The 16,362-nt window shown below is 36.2% G+C and overlaps 1 protein-coding gene across 14 annotated transcripts in view; it reads right to left on the bottom strand.

Moving 5' to 3' along the window:
• svila (supervillin a) overlaps positions 1 to 16,362 on the bottom strand; it is a 79,275-nt gene that overhangs the window by 51,581 nt on the left and 11,332 nt on the right. For 8 of the 14 annotated variants that reach the window (XM_084434087.1, XM_084434089.1, XM_084434086.1 and 5 more), the window contains exons 2-3: positions 3,583 to 3,643; positions 2,990 to 3,075 (exon numbers count right to left, since the gene is read on the bottom strand). Coding sequence is in view for 6 of the 14 variants with exons in the window: in XM_084434078.1 (XP_084290204.1) it covers positions 2,990 to 3,075; positions 3,583 to 3,643; positions 7,511 to 7,565 (202 nt within the window). In the remaining 8 variants the exon portion in view is untranslated. Of the gene's footprint in view, positions 1 to 2,989; positions 3,076 to 3,582; positions 3,644 to 7,510; positions 7,888 to 16,362 lie in introns of those variants that run through there. The other 6 variants (XM_084434078.1, XM_084434084.1, XM_084434085.1 and 3 more) reach the window with 2 other exon arrangements.

The raw sequence follows: 16,362 nt of genomic DNA, 5'->3' as shown, positions 1-16,362 counted from the left end.
TGAGTGTTTCAGCATTATGGAAATATGACACTCAACTGTGTCCTGACACTAGGTGACCAGTGAAGTGATTGAGAGGGGACTCATCATGGGCTAAAGTGTACACACACAACACACTAACAGTGCTTCCTTAGCCTGGGGCCTATACCATGAAGCCAGTTTAGTTGGCTAGCCAGGTATGTTTCAGTTTAGTTTCCGCCAACCCTGGGTTTTAGGCACCATGAAAGTGGATTGGCTTTTAGCAGTGTTCATCGCCATAATAACTCCCGCTCCACGGCTAACCTAGAGCAAAGTGACATGTCTGATGTGATAAAGTCACTCCACCTATTTCTACTCCAAATTAAAGGTCACTACATAGCAAATGATTTTTAAAGACAAAATCATCTGGCTTTTAGTAATGCTTATTTAGAATAATACATTTGTATGATTTAGATATTATTTATGTAATTATTATACCCTTAATCGATCACACATGTACAATTTTAGTTAATTATTATTACGCAGTTTAAATGAATAAATATATAAAGGTAATATAAATCTGCTTTAGAATCAATAGATGAAGCTATAAAATGACTACATGTGAGCTTAAATGTTCAATTCTCTCTATACCTTTATCAACTGTATAAACTAACTACACAGCTTTTACTTGCACTGATATACAGTAGTGAGACTTTCTTTTAGTTGTCCTCTTTCATAGACAGCTATAAATAAAATAAGTGAAATAAATGCCTTTAATTCTCTAAAACAAACAGAACAAGAACAATTAATCATATTTATCATATTTATATTAATTTAATCAGACACTTACAATGCATTGAAGATAACACAGCATGAGTGTGTTCAAGTTGTCATGTTTTAAATCAAGTTCCCACTTGGAAAGGGGGGCAAAAAAAACAGAAGCGTGAATCTGACATTAGACAGACCTGATTCTAACCAGCCAGGATTACACAACTCTAAAAGCTGCATGTCAGCAAAGTGAATGGGAAACAAACTTTTAGCCAAGACTAACCACTGTCATGAGGTTTTCTGAAATGGGAACACCTACTGTTACCTCATCAAATAAACAAATAAACAAATAAATAAATGAATAAAAGAGAGAGCGAGAGATTCACATTGTTAGCCTTTGATCAGATTTCACAATTCAATGTGGATTGCCAACCACAATTCGATTTATCATAACAAAAATATTTCTCAGAGTGACTTGATTTCATCCATCAGGAATTAATTGGATGGTGAAAAGTGTTATGTACCAGAATGGAGCCAAACCAAATGTAAGTTTGATAGAATTGTATTTATTTTTTTTGACAATTTTGCTATTAGGTAAATATCCAATAGACTGTGTAGCCTATAAGCAAAAGAAAGGACAATAATTTCAGTGGAACAAAGTTATTACAGTTTAATTGAAGATTACAAAGAGAAACTAAGTCAAAGTTTTTCTTTTGAATAAAATGCACAATGAATCATTCACAATAAGACAAATATGGTACATTTTGTTTTCTTTAAGCGTTATAACGTCATTAAAGTCAATAAAAAACAACAATCTAATCAGAGACTGACCATGTGTTCTGGCCTATAGAGTGGTGCAAGGATTACATCAAAACCTGGAAGACTAATTCGCCAATTATTCCCTAGGGATTTTTCTATGGGTTTTTCAATATTTTTAAATGTATGAGTAAAATAAGGTCTGTGCTGCGGTAAACCGAAGCGGACGATATTGTGACGTTTTGTACTACAACGTAAATTGGTAACACTTTACAATACGGGTGCACTAATAAGCATTAATTCATGCTTAACTAATATACAGATAATCATGTGTTAATGTATGACTCATGAAGAACTAAACCATTAATTAATGATTACTGCATCAGCAACTAATAAAGATTCTAAATGATTCATAGATTAAGTAATATATGAATTGTTATTAATTAAATGTGTCATAATGTATCAATTGATTAATCAACACATGATTATCTGTGCATTAGTTAAGCATGAATTAATGCTTATTAGTGCACCCGTATTGTAAAGTGTTACCCGTAAATTATACACACCCATTCTGAAAACGCAAATTTTGAAGCAGTTATGTTTATTTTTGAAAATGTATGTTTCTAATAAGTAACTAGATAAGGGTGTGTGTGCAGGGGAGTGTGTGCAGTTTAAGTTGTAAAAAACGTCAAAGTATCGACAAGTCATGTTTACTACAGACTTTATTTTACTCATGAATTGAAAAACCCTATTATAAAACCCCATAGGAAAATCTCAAAGAAACCACTGGTGAATTAGTCTTCCTGTTTCTGACGTCATCCCTGTACCACTGGGTAAAAGTAACAATGTAACAACATCGTTTATAATACCTAAAATGCAAAAATGTCTTTTGGGGCTTACCAGAAGCAGGCTGCTCATGCATGAGCCCCACAGAATCTTGTTCACCCTCTCTCTTTCACACAACCATCACATTTTCAGGGCCAGTAAGCAAGACAACTTGCCCAACAACAGGTGGCCCCAAGCAGACCAAATATAGGTCATCAGTGTCCCATCCCCCCAACACATGTGTCCAGCACCCATCAAGACAATGCTAAGTGAAACAACATACAGTCTTGAAGCAACTTGTAAGAACTTTGATCAAGGCACTATTGCATACTTTGTTACTAGCTATTTTAGCAGACAGTTGTCATCTAATGTGAATACAAAATGTCTCATGTGAATACAGTATATCAGGGACAGCCCTCCTTAAATTAAGTGGGACTAAGAACCACAGTGATCATTTAGTGTTCAAATCCTCTTTGGGATTGAATCTTTGTATTAAAATTCTTGACCATTAGGATAACACACCTCCATTATAAAGGTGCAGAAGTCAACTGAATCTTGCTAAGTATATGACAGAGCTCCTGACTGCTAGTTTAGTGAGAGTATTCACTGTGTAAGTATTTAACTAGTATATAATAGCCATGATAAAGAACCACACACCTGAAGTGTTGATGTATTTTGTACTTACCCTTGGGAGTATTTCCCAGCAGACTGACATCTACTTCTTTGTTGGTTCCCTCGTCTTTCTCCTCAAACGAGAACTCTTTCTGGAAGCTGGACAGAGTGAACCAACTTTAAAATTTCAATATATTTTGCATATAATACAACAGAAACAGAAGAGGTCTCAGTATTGCCTGCTTTTGTAGAAGCAGAACCTTCTTGGCAGAAATCACACAGTTCCATCCCAAAGAAAATGTGAAATGCAATATCATCACTTAACTTTCTTTTTATAACTGGATTTTTGTTTTTGTTTTTTTAAGATTAAATATTTTCCTGACAGGAAATAAGGTCACAGCATACAAGAAAAGGGCAACAACAAAAAATAATTAGCTGGGAGAATAAATATCACACATTTATCTAAAAGTATAGACATCCCAGTGGTTCAAGTGAATACACCATTTTTAAAAAGCATGACTACATCTGTACACAAGAGGTACACATACAAGACTTTTAAAGACTGAGATACTGTTGATGTGGATATTTTCCATGGAAATTGTACAATAAATCAAAACCCAAGTTATATAAACATTCTACATATTTGCATAAAAATAAGGATCTTACCTAAGAGCTCTCCGTTGTAGTTTGGTACTGTCAACTTTAAGGGCTGTTTCTCCTGTGAAGCCTGTGCACAAAAGAAAGCACAGCCTTCAGACTACAAATACTCCTGCTGGTGACAGAAGTGATCAGCGAAAGATGTTTCAAAGGCCCCATGTGAAGGGCAGGAACGAAAACAATAGTATCCATTTCATGGACGTCAACATGGTGCTGTGTCCATAGCTGAACAGACTTATTTCTGCATGCACACATGGGTACATCTGTATGCAGAGAGTCAACTGGGCCCATGTGCTGAATGCTGTTTCAACAGCTTTGTTAGTCAAAGTGACTACCATGTAGGCCTAATGCACAAAGTCATCTGTATCTCATCTGCATCCATAAAATGATGCACAAAACACACTCACAGACCTCCATTATCATCAAGTGTAAGGCAATAAAAAGAATGTAGCAATACAGTGATAATGAATTATGCCAAATACTAATAAATATTCATTTTACATTATGTATATTTTAAACATAAATAAAGGGATATAAATCAATAACATTATTATTATTATTATTATTATTAAATACGTGTTGTGAATGTAAAATAAATTGTGATGCTTAAGTACAAGGAGATACTCTTACTAATTAAATCTAGGGGGGGGGGGGGAAGTCAAATAAAAAAATAGAATAAAATAATAAAATAAAAAATATATAAATATAAAATAATAATAATATAATATAACATAATAAAATATATCAAATCCAATAATGGTCGATAACCAGTATGGTGATAACCAATATACAAGCATCCCTTCAAAACAAGAAAAAAAGAAGAAAAAAATTACTCTGAAGGGATTCATTTAACAATGTTTTGGTTCAATATTCACATGAGTAATGCAATGTAATGACTATATGCTGTTGTTATCATGTGAATAAGCACATGGAGATCTGACATCTGAACCTCACAGAGGGATCGGAAGGCCAGAACATGTGTTTCCACTTTACCCACAGATCAATAGCCTTACCACACATTCATCCAGACCAAACAACCTTTCTGACATCTAAAAATTTGATATTCAAATATGTTAATCCACATTAAGGACTGTGGTTAGGTGTCATTTCCTCCTCCTCTCTACAAACACTATTTGAGAAGAGAAAGTGAATGACAGTGCCAACTGATGTACTCTGTTTTGGTACAGAGCGAGTTTTCACAGCTGGGATGAGTATCTGCTAAAAACATTCCTCAGCACATAAAAATCTCCTCTTACTTCAGTCACAGGGCCTGCGGATGAGACAACATCAACTGAAGGGGGAATGAAAGAGAGAACAGGAACATTTTAGAAGGAAAGAGAAAATTATGAAACTGGGTGGAGGCAAAATAATGTGGGGATTTGTGCGGTTATGCCTAATAGAAATTGTTGTTCGCAACAAATGACAGAAATTCTGGTACCCTGCACTGAGGCTAACTTCGTGTACCATTTGTTACAGATGTTTATTGTTGCATCTGGGACAATTCAACTACAAAGCTATTGCTGTTCAGGCAAACTAAGTGATTAATGATGCCAAATCGTTGACAGATTTTCCAATGTCCTTACAGTAAATTAACACTACAGGGTAAATGAAAAGTTAATGACAATGTTTCCCATGCAGAAGCAGGAACAAAAACACAAAACCATCAAGCAAACTGACAGTTAGTAATGCAGATAAAGTAGATTGATCACTCAAATTTTCCTAAGCACTCGTTATGTGCATTGCATGGTCTTGTTGAGAGCACCCACCGCTAACAGACATCCAGAAAACACTGGCTCTGTGCCCTCTTAAGTACAGATGCTAATCAGACACAGTCAAGTGTGACATTTGAAGCACTTTAAATAGCATGCATGTTATTCCACAGCCCTGTGACACACATCTGATCTACAACAAGCATCACGTTGAAGCTGATCGTACAGCTCTGAAACTTGTTCCGGTTAATTTTATGTTCCAGCATATCACACACCTGTTTTCCAGCACAGTCAGTATCAAATAATATGGTGACTGATAAACTTGCATAACTATAGGGTTCAGTCATTGATATCTGGCATTAGTCGGAGATAAAGCACATGGAGGTTATTGAAGCAAGTCAAAGCCTGTGCTTTGGTCATATGACCAGATCATAAATCCAAGGCTTACAACAATTGTCACAGTTTATGAAGGCACATTTAGAAAACGTTTACCACAATGTAAGTAAATACCGTAACTTAAAAGTTATAAGTATAACTTTAATTTAATATTTATTGTATTAATAAACTATGTAAATAGATTTAAATTAATATGTAATATTTAATACAATACATGCACTCGATTTTGTAATATTTATCAATAATGAAATACTTTGATATTTATTAACAATAAATTATTCAAAAGTTTGGGGTCAGTAAGATTTTCAACGTTTTTGAAAGAAGCCTCTTATGCTCACCAAGACTGCATTTATTTGATCAAAAATACTGTAAAAAAAAACTGCAATGAAATAATATTACAATTTTAAAATATAGTTTATTCCTGTGATTGCAAAGCTAAAATTTCAGCAGCCATTTCTCCAGTCTGCAGGGTCACATGATCCTTCAGAAATCATTCTAATATGCTGATTTGGTGCTCACGATACATTTCTTTTTATTATCAATATTGAAACCGGTTGTGTTGCTTAATATTTTTGTGGAAATCGTGACTTTCCAGGATGCTTTGATGAACAAACTTCAAAAGAACAGCCTTTATTTGAAATAGAAATATTTCATAATATTATAAATTTCGTTACTGCTGCTTTTGATCAATTTAATGCATCCTTTCTTTTTCTTGAACGATGACTGTAACTTTGTATTACTGGCAATTTATTGCTTTTTTAAAAACAATACTTTGGATTAAAGCGTCTGCTAAATGATTAAATGTAAATTTAAATGTTCCTGAATAAGTATTCATTTCTTTAAAATATATATATATAAATAAATAAAGCCCCAAATCACTTCAAGTGATAAAACTACATGAATGTAAGCAAGTAGTACATGCTAGTCATGAATTGAAAACACAGTTACAGGATAAAACCTGTTAAATAGGAAAACACTGTGCCAAAATGTGGCAGTGAGGTGTTAGCACTTGTCTCAGCTAATAAAGGATTAGTCTTCAAGAGGAATAGGATTAGCCAATGTGGACACAGGAAGTGTGCCATTGTGCATATGTATGGCATCACTTAAATCATGATTTTTAATGGCACTTTATGTTTTAATACCAGATCAACTCTGAACATTCTTCAATGCCCTTCAAAAGAGTCAAACTGGTATTTAGCAATACACAGACAGAGAGGGAGATCTTAAGAGTCTTTAAAAAGACAGCTGGTGTCTGCACTCCAGGAAAGGGGGAATTAGGTGAAGGGGAATCTCTAAAACCCATTCACACATTAACCCATTTACATTTAAAGCAGTCAAAACACTGACTAGGATACTTCCACTATAAATGAAAGCAAATTGAACATTTTAATAAACTATAAATTCATTTGATGCATAAAATATATGTCTAAGAGTGCATTGCTGGACACAAACACCTGTTATAAATGTGAAAATGCACCATTTACTTAAGAACGCACATGATAAATGGAAAAGCATGTGCCGTTGCGCAAGTGCACAGTCCAAAACAAAACCATTAAAAGGCAATACTATGCGTCAAACTCTCTTAAACTGACTAACAGACTCAACTACAGAATTGAAACTATTTGAAAACATTCATATCTAAACCACAGTATGCAAAAGAGACGACACTTGCTCTGCTTCAAAATGCCTCAGTTCTCTTTTTTAGTCAGCGAGTCCCTTGTCCTGAATACTTCTGTCCTTGGAGGCTCTAGCACCATTAAAACCCAAGCAGCATTAACAGAGATGTGGTGGGCCCGTCCTGTCCTGTCCCACCCCAACTGCCATTTACTCACCTTGGCACAACTTGACATGGTTGATATAGTTGAAGATCCAGGGGTTCCGGTACATATTGATAGAATAAAACAAGGAGTGGATGACTGATAAGAAAAGAAAGTGACCAGAAAGGTGGGAGGGGGAATAGTGAAGGACCAAAGAGAGGAGGAAAATAGGAGAAAGAGAGAGAGGACTGCAGAAAGGCAGCAGAGTCTGAACTGCAAGGTGATGCAGAGTTAGCTGCAGCAGTCCTGGGACAGCCAGAGAAGGGAGGTGGAGAGAAAGAGAGAGAGAGAAATGCTGCGAGAGGAGGAGGAGAACAGTATCTCTCCAACACTATGACACTATGCTGACGGAGAGCCTCTTGCTGTCTGCATGGCTACTGCTAAATGCTAGCAAGGTAACTACGGTGCTAATGCTACTCACTGCTAATCAGATTAACAATACTGAGGCTGGGGGACGAGGAGGGAGAGAGAAAGATATAAAGAAAGGGGAGAGAGATGGAGGACAACAACAGTCAGACAGTAGCGGTTGTGTGCACTAGCAGCTGCATACAGTGGATGTGTGTTTAGCTTTTAGGACAGCTGAAAGGGTGAGAAAGTAAGAGAAAATAAGTGCCTCAAAGGAACAAGAAATTCCAATCGTCTCTTAGCAATGACATACGCGTGGTACTTAGAGAAGAAGAGAGTGGAAAAGCAAGATCTCTGCCATGGAGAACATAACTTGCCAAGTCATATTGTTGTGCTAAGTGCTCAAAGGAGGGACAAAATAATAGACGATGTGTGGACTAGAAAAATCACTTGATTTATGGACTCATCAGGTCTTTCCCGTTCTGTTTTCCCAATATCAACAGATGATGCTGCGTGTTAAATAGGTTTAGATTTTTCACTTTTACTATCCTGGTCCCTGTAGTGTACGGGGGGGGGGGGGGGGGGGGGGGGGGGTCATTGCTTGAATTTCTTCTCAGGATTACTGGTGAGTTTCAAAAGAATGAATCTGACCGTGTGCATCTGTTAGCTCCAGGGTTCAAATGAAATAAAATATCCATACCAGCAGCCAAACTCAGAAATTCTCATGCAATAAACCGTTTGATGAAGACATTGACTGCTGAAGTCTGCTGGATAATAGTATAAAGAGAGAAAAAAATAATGGATAGTGGAAGAGAGCTAAAGTTAAAATGTAATATTATATTATAATTGCAATTTAAAATAACTCTTTAAATGTATTTTAAAATGTACGTAATTTATTTCTGTGATGGCAAAGCTGAATTTTCAGCAGTCATTACTGTCTTTAGTGTCACATGATCCTTCAGAAATCACTCTAATTTGATGATTTGGTGCCCAAGAAAACAGATTTTTTTTATAATTATCAATGTTGAAAATAGTTTGTGTTGCTTAATATTTTTGTGAAAAAAAAAAAAAAAAAGCATTTGCAAATTATTACAATTATTACAAGATTTTTTGTAATATTACAAATTCCCTTTCTGTCACTTTTGATCATTTGAATGTGTTATTGCTGTATTCATTTAACTTAAAGTATTAATTTCTCTCAAAATCAAAAACTTACGGACCCCAAACTTTGGAACCAGTTTATAATAAAGATTTAAAGGAGACGTATGTAAGATTGTGGCCAAAACCGGTACTGCAATCACTTTCAAAACTGCATCCCCTCCCCCCTGACTCGAGGTTGCCAGATAGGCTGCAGGATCCAGCAGGAATTAGGCTGCTACGTAGCTGTGGTAACTAGAGCAGAGCTGGCAACCCCGATGCCGAAACACTACTGACTTCGTGATTGGTAGATAGGTGGAGGGTGGCGCTTCAGGCCAAAACACAAGATGACAACAGCAACATCAGTTGAGGGCTGCAACTTCACTTTTTAAAAAGACAATATCCTGGCCGGACTACTGTTGTCAGTGATACAAGTATTTGAAATGAACATGATTTCTTAATGTCTAGTGACATATCAGGGCCATTTTATGATTAATTGAAATACATTTCTTACATACAGCTCCTTTAAGCTAAACTTTGTAACTTTAGTTAAAGCAACTTGAAAAAATATCAAAGGGCCTTTTAATATATTGCCTGTAATATCATAATTATCCTCTCTTTTATAAGCCATGCATGAACATACCAAAGCGGTTCACAACGCAAAAAGAGTTCCCAGTCCGACCTAGAGCATTTATGGAAACTACGTAGCAAAAACTGAATGTTCATTCAAAAATCTGTGACAAAGCAAATATGTGACAAAAAGCATCCATCCAATTTCCAAATCACTTATCCTAAGATCACTACGATGCTGCAGCCTTAGCCAAGGAAACACCCTGAACGGATGGCCAGTCCACTGCAGGACACAACAACCATGAACATATCCCAAAAAACTAACAGAGGCTAAATTGACAGTCAGTTTTGGGGACTGGCAAATGTATTTATTTACAGATTCGTCAAACACACTCTCCAAATCAGGGATGGCAAACACATTCTGCTGCTGTGTGAATGTAGCCCAAATTACTAACATTATAAATGGACTATAAGGGGAAGAAATGTATTGAAAAATGTACAACTGGGACACAAAAGAAAGGACCCAGGGAGGCAGTGTAAAGAAGGCGAGACATTAGAGAATGAGGCCAGTGTGGAATGTAGGGAGAGTACACAGCAGTAGAGAGAAATAACCTCAGTGTGCATTCGAGCAAGCAGGGCATTTGAACACCCATGTACATGCAGAATGGCATTTGGCCTGCACTATTTCTGGCCTTTTATCCTGACTGCAATGTTTCCACTGCAATACTTATCCTCATACACAAACACACACCCTTAAGGATGGCCCGAGACTGAGACCCATCAAAAATCAAGAATGTGTCAATGAGTGTCTCAAGTGGCCAGAAAAACCAGCTGTTGTTGTTCTTGACACAATTATAGGGCCAATTCAAGATAGGGCGCATCAGTATCTGATGGAGATTAGATCCATCACAGACCATGATCAGGAAATCAAAGACATTCCAGAGACTGAACTAATATCTAAGATAATCAGCACTTGAGTTCTTGTCGGGATCTAACTAAAGTCTGAATAGGGATGACATCACCATGTGACTCTCGAGAAGGGCATGTTCACTGCCTTGTCATTACACATAATCTACTAGTTCCTCAGAGACCAGTCTGCTTTCTCAGATGACAAATACCACAAATATGACATCAGCCCTTAATCCAAAACACACCATCTAATGACACCATCGCATGCACACACGTGCTCAGTATTTACAGCTCAAACTGTTGGGCTTGGTTTAACACCATCTGCTCGCTACAGTTGTAAATAAAGATTAAAGTGGTAAATGGTGACAATAAACTCAAGCAAACAGAAATAAAAGGCGAATTATGAGACAAATTAATCCAAAAGGCAATGTAAGCTTAAATCCAGATTTAAAAAAATAATATTATAGACTTCCTGTGTATCAGAAAATTTCATAAATAAAAAAAAATAAAAAAACCTGGCCACAGTTTGTAGTTTGTAGAACTTTAGCTTCAGCATCTACCATTTATCAAACAGTAAATGGCAAATATCCCAGCAAACATTAATGGAAATTAAAGGAAACCTGCTTTCAGAAATGGTAACATATGGGAAAAGACTAACAATTAATAAGATGGAAAGGGTCAAATATAACTAGCAGAGAACTAAACCAAAGAGTGTCTGGGCTCTCTTGATAAAGTTAACATACTACAACTCATGTTCAGCTTGGCTCTGACTTCCACACATATCAACTTCCAGAGTGTCTCATGCCAGAAAAACAAATCCTGGCAAGGAAGTTTAAGCTATTCTGACTTTTGGTTTTCTAATAGATCTAACTTATCTTCTAAATGAAACCAGACAAGTCTGAAATATTCTGCATAAATGTATGTCACAAGGTGCTGCCTTATCTTGCACTGGATTATAAAAATAAAGTTTAACTGCATCTCTTTAAATTAGTATCTGTCTTTTCCCTAAGAGAGTCCAGTTTTAGAAATACTGTTACTGTATGTATATATTTTTCCCTGCTGCATTCAGTAATAAAGTAGTATAACCTTACCACAGTTTACAGATCCAAAGGAGCCCATTTGATGAAAGCCATTTCAGGTTATGACACTGAATACATTTTTTTTTTTTTAAAGCAATGCTAAACTTAATGAACATCTTTGTAAAACTGAATCCTCAGCCAGATCAAGATTCCATTCATGTTTATGCTAGAAACCTGAATCATTAGGTGGAACGTGAATAATATGCAAAGGAATCACGCTGCATCAGTTACTCAGTGTTTCACTTCACCCCTGTAATTGATGCAGCAGAATGAGATCTCAGACTGTAACAAAGGAATGAACCGATAACCCATAGAGGCATTCTGCTCCATTTAACCAGTGTGACTTCTACAGTGTTTGATATATGATCGAAGTCCTGAGATTGGGAGGTGACTGATAAACGCTCATGGAGTCTGGTTTCAACCACTCATTGGTCACCTGATAAGGGTCAGTTTTACTATGCAATAGGAAGTCAGAAAACTGTCCACTGGGGATGTGACGGTTGGGACATTTTCCCACCGGTTAATAGGCATGTGACAACACCGGCTCACGCTGAATTGAGCAGACTCGTTTAGTTGTTAATCATAGTGTCTGTTCTCTAACTGAACTAAATGATTTTTATTACTATTACTATTAAATACTATTTATTTTTAAATAATAATAATTACGGTGGGGGGCTGTTTAACACCGACTATCACAGCAAGCCTACTGTCCACACATTCCACATAACATTTGCCTAAAATTACCACACACACACACACACACACACACACTAAAAAGGGAATGTGTTTTCTGAGTGGCTGACTCTGGGTCACCTCTTCTTACTTTCCTTTGTCTGAATGGCTGAGCGGTGTCAATGATGTGGCTGCACCTTATGTTAAGCAATAGGTGGTGTGTGTGTGTGTCTGTGTGTGTTCAGTGGATAACCTTCACTGAGTATCTAGGGCACCAATGACAAGTCATCTTCTAAATGAAGCCAACAGTTTCAACCAGGGTTTTGAACTTTACAGAAAATATAAACAAGTTTAAGTATATTGTAAATTCATATACAGAAGACAACACTCACCCAAAAAGTTGTGTGCTATAATGTACACTATTGTTCAAAAGTTTGGGGTCAGACAATACTTTTATTCAGCAAGGACACATTGAATTGATAAACAAAGTGATAGTAAAGACACTTAGTGTATAATGTTACAAAAGATTTCCATTTCAAATACTGTTTTTTGTTTGTTTTTTACTTTCTATTCATCAAAGAATCCAGAGGCTGCTTAATATTTTTTTCTACAAAAATATTAACCAGCTGCATTCAACATTAATAATAAGAAATTGTTTATTGAGCACCAAATTATGGCATGATAGAATGATTTCAGAAGGATCATGACACTGAAGACTTGAGTAATGAATGCTAAAAAATTCAGCTTTGCCATCACAGGAATAAATTGCATTTTAAAATATATTAAAATTGAAAATGCAGCCTTGAAGAGCATAAAAAGACTTTTGAACATTTTAAAACAAAAAATCTTACCAAACCCGAAATCTTACCGAATTTAACTGTAGCGTACACATGTCAGAATGATGTCTTTGGCTGTTCAGCGCATCACAGAATAAGCATTATTTTTAAGAAGCTGTCAAGTTAAAAATAGTTCAACATTCTAAAAGGCATCTCAGCAATCCTGTGTTCTGTTCTTTGCGTTCAACGTCTTTTGAATACAAACTTGACACTTCAGACATGCTCTGAGCTAAACACTGTTGTGACGCATCACGCAAGTGACTTTTGTTATACAGTGACAGAAAGCACAGAGAATTATCCTTAAGCCAGATAATAAGTCATTGTTAGCCGGTTGAGCTTCTTAAGCTAGAGTGAGTATATTTAGCACAAGGCATATAATTTACAGCTAACACGCAAGTCATGCTATTAAGGACTACAGACACAAATACTCAATGGAAAATGATATTCCGGTGTGGAGATATTTACATAGCTTAAAAGCTTATCCAGCAGTACAAAATGCGTTTTCACATCCTAATCACATTTGACTGCATATGGGTATAAAGCCTAAAAGCCTAATTTCCTCTTCTGACCTCATGTTGTACAAAAAATATTGTTTGTAATGTGTATCTGCCATTTGTGTGGGTCTATTTTGGTCAGAGAAGTGATGGAGAGAGAGCAGGTGGGGTCACTGAACAGCTGTAAAGCATGAGGCATCGTTATTTAGGCTTACTGCCCGCACACATATACAGGCACACACACACCATTAAAGGATACACAACAGAAAGTGGTCACTGGTCAGGAAAAAACAACATGGCTGCATCTATAATCTAAGGTCAATGATTCACAAATAGTGCTTATGTACAAAAGCACCTCCTATTGAAACAGGCTTTCAATGCACATGATGTCTAGTGATCTAGAGGGCATTCAAGTGAGCTTTAAGCAAATATAATTTAGTGACAACATGTATTCCTCTGTACAAATTAATAAGTTGTAACTTATAAATACATTTACTCCGTCAGACACTATTTCTGTTTCTTTCCACCAACTGCCAAACTGCACAAACAATGGGTAGTGAAAAACAAATCAGACTGAATTTGTATGTGCCCTGATGGCTTCTTACCTCCATGTACATTTTTCAGCTTTCAGACTTAACCTATATTGTTCAGATGGGATGTGCAATGACACCCAGTGGAACAAGCTAAATACAGTACTGACCTGCCCACTATGATGTTTAAAAAGCATTTATAGCAACTTCACACAGTCCAAAATACATTCTTACCTAGAATGAAGTTTTAGAAATTTGTCAGTAATGGGAGGTAACAAATACCCTTTAGGATTCAAGACCACTCAGTTCTGCAGTCTATAAGCACTTTCTGCTGTCTTTCTGTGTTTGTCTCATATCAAAGTTCACTCAGTCTTAATGGACACTGCTCAGTCTCTCTGCACTCTCAGTCGCTGATACTGACCCACTTTACTTACAGTAAAGAGAAACCAGATACTGGGATTCTGGGTTCATTCAAATCTACACACAGTAAATCTTATAAGAGGACACAATTCATTAAAATACCATGCTTTTTTATATTTCACCATTCTAAAAGTCTCAAACTTCAAACACCACATACTTAGTTCAATAGAAGAATACAAAATATATGTCCAAACTACTTACTATAGCAGTAACGGTTTTCAGATGCACCTCACTGGGAAAAGTGGACTACAGTTTCAAAAGTGAAAGGGTTAAATACAGAGTAGTATTAAGGATGGATGTATTCGCTGCTCTTCAGAGGAGATGTATCAGCTCTGGAGAAGGTCAGAGAGTGAACAAGCAACAGGAAGAAGGGAGGACAGCAGAGGGCCATGTAGTACTGGTACACACACACACACACACACACACGCTCCCCTTCACTGTCAGTCACACCCCCTCTACAGGAGTACTGTGTGGCAGCTAAAGATCTATGTCAAGACAGACATCACAGGTATTCAAATATAGCACGGTGCTTTCCCACCACAGCCATGCCATAGCAGGCCTCACAGACTGACAGGGAGGAAAGTAGTGGAAAAGTGATCATGTGATATGAAAGCTCAAGGACAAAGTGAAGTTTGACACACTGATATGATGTGCGAGCCAGCTAAAGCATGAATGCAGATCACAGTAATAAAACTGATAAAACACGAAGATTTCTGAAATAAATTATATCACGCTTTCCACAAAAATATTAAGCAGGGATATGAAAACCTTGTATCCCTGCTTAATGTTTTTGTGGAAACCGTGATACACTTTTTTTCAGAATTCTTCGATAATTAAAAGGTAAAAAAAAAAAATGGAATTTGGTACATTATAAATGTCTTTGTCTATTATAAATGTTTTATTTGTCTCTATCAATGTACTTTAATAATCATTGCTGAATAAAATTATTATTTTATTTTTTTAAATACATATTTATGAACCCAGTTACATTTGAACAGCAGCACATACTTATTAAATAAAACAAGTTATTTTCATTTTAACATTTACTCAAACTGTACTGATAAAGCTGTGAGTAGAATTTGGAACTGAACAAGTGAAAAGATAAACTGCTGTTTGTTGTTAATCTGAAAGTGGCCAAATATTGTGTGATTAATGTTCCTGGCCGATTAACTTTACAGTAGGTCTAAATCACTAGACTGGAACTAACTGCTGTACAAAAAACTTTTTTATTCTGCTGCCTCTTAGATCAAAGCAAGTGTGTAACACATTGTGAAAGGAAGGTGTCCAAGTTGTTTCCTCTCTAAAACAAAACTAATGTTCTAATAAACTGTACACTAAACAGAGAGAGGGATCTCTGGAGTAAACGTGATGACAGTGTGCAGGACAGAGTCTAGGTGTCAGCATGAGATAAAACAGATCATGGCTGTTTAAGATTACTGCAATCTGTGAGAGTGAGGAGTAACAAGGGATAGCAAATGAGTGTGTGAGAGATATAGATATCACACAAATAACACAGAGAAATACACTGAATATGGCTGAGATCATCACCTGAAAGAATACAGAGCTCCACCTAGTGCCCCTTCTCAAACCCTCACACACACATGCAAATTCAACTATTTTTCCTTTTCTTTTTCCTTATTGTCTTCACTTGTGCAAATAAGTCAAGCAAGCAACTTATCAGTAACCTTTGAGGAAAGTTAACTTTGGACAGAATTAGTCAACAGCCTCTTCAGCAAATACTTGAATTGTCTAGCAAAATAAAACATTCCTTTGGAGACATAATTGTTCATTATATACTTTTTGTATATTATTTATTATTATTATTTTTGTAAAAGTAAAAAAAAAAAAAACACTTTAAAAAAAAGTATATATACT

This window comes from Rutilus rutilus (assembly GCF_951802725.1).
Source record: "Rutilus rutilus genome assembly, chromosome: 16".
Classification (NCBI taxonomy): domain Eukaryota; kingdom Metazoa; phylum Chordata; class Actinopteri; order Cypriniformes; family Leuciscidae; genus Rutilus; species Rutilus rutilus.
Note: the sequence above shows the minus strand (reverse complement) of the source record. Positions and strands in the feature narration are given on the sequence as shown.